This window comes from Glandiceps talaboti, chromosome 17, assembly GCF_964340395.1.
Source record: "Glandiceps talaboti chromosome 17, keGlaTala1.1, whole genome shotgun sequence".
Taxonomy (NCBI): domain Eukaryota; kingdom Metazoa; phylum Hemichordata; class Enteropneusta; family Spengelidae; genus Glandiceps; species Glandiceps talaboti.
The window spans coordinates 15,593,424-15,602,002 of record NC_135565.1 but is presented as its reverse complement, the minus strand read 5'-3'; the positions used below and the strand labels follow the sequence as shown (position 1 = coordinate 15,602,002).

Below are 8,579 nucleotides of genomic sequence, written 5' to 3'. Positions count from 1 at the left end.
CAGAATATAGTAGTTTGAGTAGTTTGTATTTGTTGTTCACAATAAGTTGAGTCGCTATCTATAAGCTATTCAATATCCCAAGTTCTGTCCAGCACGTTGGATAGGGTAAGGCCTAATAAAAAAAAATGTGTGGTTCCGATTACGCTCAATTTAGAATAGATTGGGTAGGTAGATTTTTTATTGAATTTTATTATATATTTTTTAAGGTGTGAGTGCCTATATCAGGTAGTTATGCCTAAAAAAATAATTGGTTCCGGTTTGGTAAAACAATTTTTTAGGCCTTAGTTAACTATTTCGGAGTTCACGTGGAGCAAGTTATGTTTTCAGTCATCTTAATGACTGAACCCTCTTAATGTTTTCATTCGCAATATACAATGTCGGGGATCAGGCTAGAATAGCTGTAAGCTATTTCTTGACTCCCCATTTACCCTTCTCTCTTTTAAAATTTTATACGATTGGGTAAATAAACCACTTATTAAAATACTTCGAAAACCATTTTAATAAGGTTTTCGTAGTGTGTGGGACACATGATCGACATAGATCTTGATGCTTCGTTATTTTCACAATCATATATATATTAACCTCTCTCGCAGAGCTGCAGTTGTCTACTATGAATACGCATACCAGTTCGTTTCTGTCATTTTTAGTCACCATGGCAATTCTTACGCTGGGTGCAACATCAACCAATAAGCAAACTCAACCACCACACGTGATCCTGATTGTAATCGATGATTGGGTTTGTATTGTATACATTAGATTGGGACTATTTAAGGAAAAAGAAGTTTTGTTCAAGTTTAAGGAATGAATTCTTGGAAGTAATGTGACATGGACTGAAAGCAGTGGTACATTTCTACTTGCATGGATGATAACAAATTTTACGTGTTACAAGTTATCCTGTCGCTGCATATATAAAGTGTCTTTCTTCTGTAATCAGCCAATAGCTTATGAAAGCAAGCTTCGAATTCATATATTTGGTATACATTAATGATAACGTAGCTAACATATAAATACGGAGTTTCATTTGAATAATTCTTGTACTTGCTTATTTATAGTTTTCATTTTTTGTGTGTATCCAGGGATGGGATGACGTCAGTTTCCATGGATCTGATCAGATACCTACACCAAACATTGATCAGTTGGCACATAGTGGCGTTATACTAAACAACTATTATGTACAACCGTTGTGTTCACCGACTAGAGCTGCCTTGATGACTGGACGATATCCAATACATCTAGGTAAGTGAACTACGTATGTCCAACCAATCTGTACTCCAACCAGAGCTGCCTTGATGACTGGACGAAATCAAATACATCTAGGTAAGTGAACTACGTATGTCCTCCAGCAAAGGATTGAGCCAATATAATAGTGAATTTTGTTTAATTATTACAGCACATAACTATACTAGCTATCTTCCATGTGCATGTTCATATATGTTGTTATAAAATTACAGAAACAAATTCTAATAACTAATACAATTAATGAATATCAGATAAACATATAAACATGTCGGATATTTTCAACCTCATTACATCACTCATTTCAGCACTCACGTGTGTTACTTTCTCTCCTTTGCCTTTCTTCAGTACGTTTTTCTTTCATGTTCCACTATTTCCTGGTCATCTTTCATCTTGCTTCTTTTTTTTCGCTTTGATATTTATTTTTCTTCTCGTGTCATTTCAATGTTTTCTGTCAACTTATGTTTAAGGCCTACAACACGAAGTGATATGGTCTTCACAGGCAGCAGGTTTGCGACTGAATGAAACAATAATGCCGCAATATTTACAACGATTAGGATATACAACACACATGGTAGGAAAGGTATGTGTAGATGACTCAATGGTTTGAGTATATACGTTTGTATAATAGTAGTTATTATCATGCTAATGTGACAAGCTTGTACCTCCTGCCTCCATATAATAGGAATATGTTAGTAATTGGCATTATGTTAAAAGTAGTTATTTTCCAAGTAATGCATTATGGTGATGCAAACTGTACATGTGTTCCACATATACTTGATATTATGGTGAGAGCTGCTATCCCAATGATTAGCATTATATATATTAATGATAGCTACTGCCTTAATGTAAGTTGCATATTTGAATTATGTTAATCACAACAGCTTCTTTCCCAAGTAATTCAGATTCTGCCAATTTGTAATTTTCATTATCTTGATGATAGATGCTTTCACAAATCAATTAACATAATTAATGTTGATACTAGTTGCTATCTAGTTGTTAATATTTCACTGACGAAATCTGCTTTTAGAGCAATTAAAATTATGTTTATGATACGCGCTAATATCATGTATTGATGACAGTTGCTTACTTCGATAACTTCCTAACCTTGACAGTGGCATTTAGGATTCTTTACAGAAGAACACACACCAACACGCCGAGGCTTTGAAAGTCACTTTGGTTTCTATACTGGACATCAAGATTTCTACGATAGACTTGCCGAGGAGGTTGGTATTTATAGTTCAATTGCGTCATTACAATTTCTTCATATGTTTTGTCACCCATTCATTCCTTCTTTGATCGTAGTCTGAATACAAAATTGAAATATGTTACATATTACAAAAAAATACCAAAAATCATAAAAATTATATTTTTCCACGAAAGTTATTTTTGTTTGTTTGTTTGTTGGTTGGTTGGTTGTTTTAATGTAGCATGCGCCTTGAAGCTAAACTCTCTAAACGATACGTCGCTACTTCTTTGTTCAAAATTTCGCCAACCTATTCAACCAATAAACAATCTGGGGGTCACCGCACAAACTTTTTAAACAAAAGTCAAAATATTAAAATTTGTAGAATCCAATATGGCAGACAAAAACTGTGTTAACGCTATGGAAAAATAACAGTTTGACGATTAACGATTCCTTAACGATTAACGATTTCCTTGAAAACAAAATGGTGAACCCCTGATAAATTTCATAAACTTACTTGCGCACTCATCTTAATATTACAATAACGGCTGAAATGTAAAGTGACACTTTGACGAGTGGGGAAAGAAAACAATGTTATATGATGAGATCCAACTTATCTATTTGTTTGCATTGTTTATTTTTTGGTTTATTGATTTGTGTGTTTGTATGTTTGTTCGTTTGTTTGTTTGTTTATTTTGATAGGGCAAACTCTGGGGATATGACCTCCGAAGAAATGGTAAATTAGATTACAATACGTATGGCCAGTATGGCACAGAGATGTACACACGAGAGGTCCTTAATATCATCAATAATCACACCAACTCAACAAAAGTTTGTACTTTATTTATGCATAGTCATGTGAACATTGCATACGTTTGTCAATATATTGACGTGTTAACGTACAGATTTGAGAGACACAATAATGCAACTACATATTAAGTGATGATAATTGAACATAACATTACACAATTATTGTTCAGCTGGGTAGAACATATAACAATCCGAGTATAACAGATTTGAACTATTCATATTTGAAAGTATAATTTGTTAGGTCTTCTGTATAGTAACTTGTTTGGTATAGAAGGTTTAATGATTAATAAATCATACATATTGCAGTATATACCACACTTACACCCGTCAACGCAATAGTAGCTATGTACGGGTCACATGATACGGGAATATTCAACTTGTGGTCATACTATAATAGTACAACGTAATGGTACGCAGGCGCATGGAGGGAGGCATCCAAACATATCTACAAAATAAAATATCCAACAGTTCTTTAAACAAACAAAAACAAAGAAATAAGGTTGAACAATTTTGATTTTATTTGCAGCCATTGTTTTTGTACTTTGCCCAAGTAGCGCTCCATACCGCCAACCGTTACTATCCTTTGCAAGTTCCTACTACGTATACCGATAGATTTCCAAATATACACACACAGAGGAGAAAGTTACTTGCAGGTAGGAATGACAAACGAATTGTGACGTCTGAGGCTAAAAACCGTACGCAGAATTTGATGTAACCCACGTACTTATAACCATTATTGTGTCGAGGCAGGATGTAGAAAATAGAGTTTACATGGACATTATTATTATGAAAGGGACTATTTATAGTTGATCAATTTGTTGACAGCTTGTAACAATTTACGGACTTGCTAACCTATACGTTGACAGTTCAATCGTACCTGGTACAAACAATTCCGAAATAGCGATATTGAGATGTCGAAGACCTATGTTGTTACGCAACGGAATGTCACTCTATGTACAAAGTTTAAATGCTTTTTGACTTCAATTTAGAGTTCATGATGAAAATTTACCAAGATATCCTGAATAGATATAATTTAGGTCTGTGACTCATAACACTAACATATACAGCTGTGACTCAATAGTGTAATCAGAGAACCCCTTGATTATATTATCCAAAGAGCTAATAATCACATGACACTCCACGAGAAATAGCACAATTTTCGGAGCATTCGATCGATTTTTACATTATTTACACAACTTCTAGGTATGATAGCAGCAGTTGATGACTCCATTGGGTATTTGGTGCAAGCTCTGAAAGTCAATGGTATGTATAATAACTCCATAATAATTGTAACCACAGACAACGGGGGACCGGTATACCCTTATGATTTGAATTCTGCATCGAACTGGCCACTAAGAGGCTGCAAGGAGACACTATGGGAAGGCGGTGTTCGTGGTAATGGATTTGTACATAGCCCCTTGTTAGACAAGCCAGGGCGAGTGACGTCAGAAATGATGCATGTATCTGATTGGTTGCCAACAATTTATCACGCAGCTGGTGGCGATGTCGGGGATCTACCCTCTGTAATCGATGGATTTGATCAATGGGACACCCTATCTCGGTGAGAAAATGTGTTAATGGGGAGTCGTATATCCTAAACTATGACATTCCTCTGCAAAGTTATGATAAAACATAATGACAACAATGCATTGTATCGAGATCACTATAAATTCTTACCCAAAGTTCCGACCTCCTTGAATATTGCATATTTGCATAGCATCAGGGTTCCGTTGGAGCAGTATCTTTCGTATATCATGTAAATTTCTGTTGCTAGATACTAGTAGCTAATTGGTTGCATGTACATGTATGGTTTATACTAGGCATCGCTAAACAATAAGTTGTTAGACATGGTTACTTGCATATTCAAGATATTGGTATATTTTGAGTGCACCTGTATATATGCCGATGGTTTCGTTGATATGCCACATAATCTTGCTACTTAAGATTTCATTATCATTTTCATTATTTTGTTGTAAGTGGAACTCCCTCTCCGAGAACTGAAATCCTGCTAAATATTGATCCAATGTCCAATACATCAGCATTAAGAGTGGGAAACTACAAGATTGTGATTGGTGAATGTGTACAAGGACAGTTTGATGGTTGGTACAAACCTGATGGATTCAAACAAGGTAAGATAATTCTTTGACATCACATAACGCAATGCGATTATTAATACAAACCCATGGATTATAAAAATGTATTTTTTTCCTTCATTCTGGCGTCAACTATTACATCATATGGTGTAGTTGGACTGATCTTCCTTTATTCATCAAACTCGTAATATGATGTTGGTACAAAGTTCATGGATTCAAGCAAAGCAATTTCATTTGTATTATTGTGACGTCAGTGTCAGCTATGACGCAATACGATGGCAAATCCGATACATTTGCGTAAGATATGACATCAGAATAAAATATGTATGGAATTTGAATAAGCGATACTACTGGCTTATAGTGTAGTGATGGAGTGTCATTTTATTTTAAGTAAAGAATTAATGCATAATATAAATAGGAAAAAATGCACTTGTATGCCATCCACATTACCAAGCTTCTCCACTGTATATGATAGATCTTCTACTTCTGTGAATTTGAAATTATTCAGCTCAGACAGAAACATGATTCAAAATCCCAACATTGTTTCATTCATCAGATAACCACATAGAAAGTAGAAAAAAGAAATCTTCACTGATTGTCAATTGTGGACCTAAACCTGAAAATGCTTCAGAGAATTGTAAGCCTGCAGAGAAGCCATGTTTATTTGACGTTAAAAGAGATCCATGTGAATATGTAAATTTAGCTGATAAGTATCCAGGTGAGAGTGTGGTTAATATGTAAATGTAGCTAAGCATCCAGGTGAGACTTGTTAATATGTATATATTTTTCTGTATGTATGCATTTGAGAAAGTACTATGTAATCATCTAAGCATAGATTCGAGAATGTTTGTTAATATGTACATTTAGTTGATAAGTATCCATCTGGGATAGTAGTTTTAATATGTAAATTTGATGAAGTCTTGTAAATATGTAGATATGGCTTAAAAGCTACATTGATTTTTTGAAATATCTTCAAATTATATTAATACCGATTTTCATAATTAATTATCCTGATTCCATTTCATAGATATCCTCCACATTTTGTTGTCAAGGTTACAAGAATATAATTCTACTGCTGTACCACCTATGTTCCCAGAATTTAATCCAGCAGCATATCCATACAAACACAATGGGGCATGGACACCATGGGTTAATACATCATCTGAAGAGGATATCCGCAAATATGGAAAATACTTCTAAACTTTGGACAAAATTAATGACGTTACAGCCTTATAGACTGGAGACATTGGTCACGAGAACCTATATTGAAATGTTGTTTCTTCTCTATAGTGGCATTGCATTAAAACATGCACTCTGTTTGATGATAGTGGTTAGTTTTGTATCAATCAAGTAACCATGTTTTGATAGGTACTTCATTTAATGTAAATCGTTGATATAATAGTATCGAGTCTTATAGTCACTATTGTTACAAATGTACACACTGTCTAGTCCAAAACATGCCACGCAATATCCTAATAAGGCAAACAATTTATCATAGTATTGTTATAATACCATGGTATGACCAATGTGATTTGCGTAGGGCGAAGTGTTATAATGATATACCATCAAGTCATCACCACAAAGTTAGCCGTGGTAGTACACTATTAAATGCACTGCGTGGTATTTCCTCTTATTCTGCTGTCAATAATCAAATAAGTACGGCTTTCATGGTTTGGTGACTATGAGTGATGTTCACAAGCCATTTGTTGACAGGAAGTGAGGGCCACATTAGTGCAGTATTGTTGCAGAAAAACAGCAGACACTGAGTTAGCAGACACTCTATGTTGTTCCCACAATACTATTTTGTTAGAGACTACCAGGAATCTAAACATGTCTATCCATTACTGTAATACTCTTATGGATATTCAAAGTGATTTCACACATTTAATTCACTGCTTCCTCATGCAACCAGTGGCCATGACACAAATTTAGCCCCACTCACGTTTCTAAATCTGGTGCGCCCTCTTGTGGTTAGCTGAGAAATTGCTGGTGTAGCAACATATCAGAAATTTAGAAGTAGTTCAGGTGAAGGAAATTCCTCTACTCATTTGTACTCGCTGTAATAAGTAACGTACATTACGTACACATGTTGACTGGTTACATCGAGGGACAATACGACACAACAACACCTCAGTCCTTGGGAAATAGCAAACGGTCGAGTTACCTAGCTAGCTCTGAAAACACGCACTCTGAGATTAAACTCTTCAGTTTTCGTAGAACATATTTCCAGAGCTAGGGGTGACCCACAATCACAAGCTTTAGAAAAACGGAGGTATGATGTTGCCTTCCCAAAACAACACCGCAATCTACAAAAAATATGCCCCTTCAATGAATAATTTGTGCTTTCCAGGTACATTTCTGACTTATGGGTGTCAAGTTCCTCGTTCTGCAGAACTGTGCACAAATATTTAGGTGGAGATTCATTAATGGCGTTCACTCCAAATGTAGCCAATGACACCATATTCGTCTGCTTCGATTCGTATCTGTGAAACACATACACGCGCATTTGACGTCATAAGTCAATTTTGCACACCACGGAAATGTTGACATCTACTGATGACGACATTTTGAGTTAAACGGCATGGAAATGGTATGAGTAATAATACCTCTCGACGTGTCGACGAGGGAAATGAATGCGGTGTTTAAAAAAAACTGGAGATGAGGCTAGAACCACGTGGTTGCAATGGCCTGACCAGCAGTATTTGAATTTATTACCCGCATATATTGCGATCATACACCATGTCATGACTTGCACTGAAGACAAACATGCAACATGATGGGATTTGTTTGGGATGGTTTGAAATACAAATATAAGAAACAATTGTACAAGCAATAAAATATATGCATAATTTGTATTTAAGCTTTAGTTTAAAGTATGTCACTTGCACGGACACACACCCACCCACTTATTATGTAAACGTTTCTTGCTTAGTCAGTATTTACGACTAGACATGAACCAACAGGCATAAATGTTTTAGATCTGAAACTTAGAAGCCTGAGTTTATACTATATAATATTAAGACACGAATATTATCATTTTATCAATAAATGCAGTATGTTAGATAAGCGTGTATTGGGCAATCGTAAATAAATGGAAATCTAGCTATAGTGTGATTTAATTAGGTGTATTGTTATTGGATCACACGCAAGCAGTTATATATAGACGGTGGACACAAATATACCGGTAGGAAGTTGTGCATTCCAACCCAGTATATTTTTTTTCTTCTGTTATTCTTTACAACGTGAAATGTGAA

The 8,579-nt window shown here is 35.3% G+C and overlaps 1 protein-coding gene across 1 annotated transcript; it reads left to right on the top strand.

The window, feature by feature from the left end:
• Positions 1-652: 652 nt before the first annotated feature.
• On the top strand, positions 653-6,525 carry LOC144448122 (arylsulfatase I-like). Its single transcript, XM_078138275.1, has 10 exons — positions 653-736; positions 1,077-1,236; positions 1,707-1,819; positions 2,352-2,462; positions 3,125-3,253; positions 3,759-3,885; positions 4,436-4,793; positions 5,210-5,361; positions 5,882-6,043; positions 6,353-6,525. Exons 1-10 carry the CDS (start codon positions 653-655, stop codon positions 6,523-6,525), a joined length of 1,569 nt encoding a protein of 522 aa, XP_077994401.1.
• Positions 6,526-8,579: the final 2,054 nt, after the last annotated feature.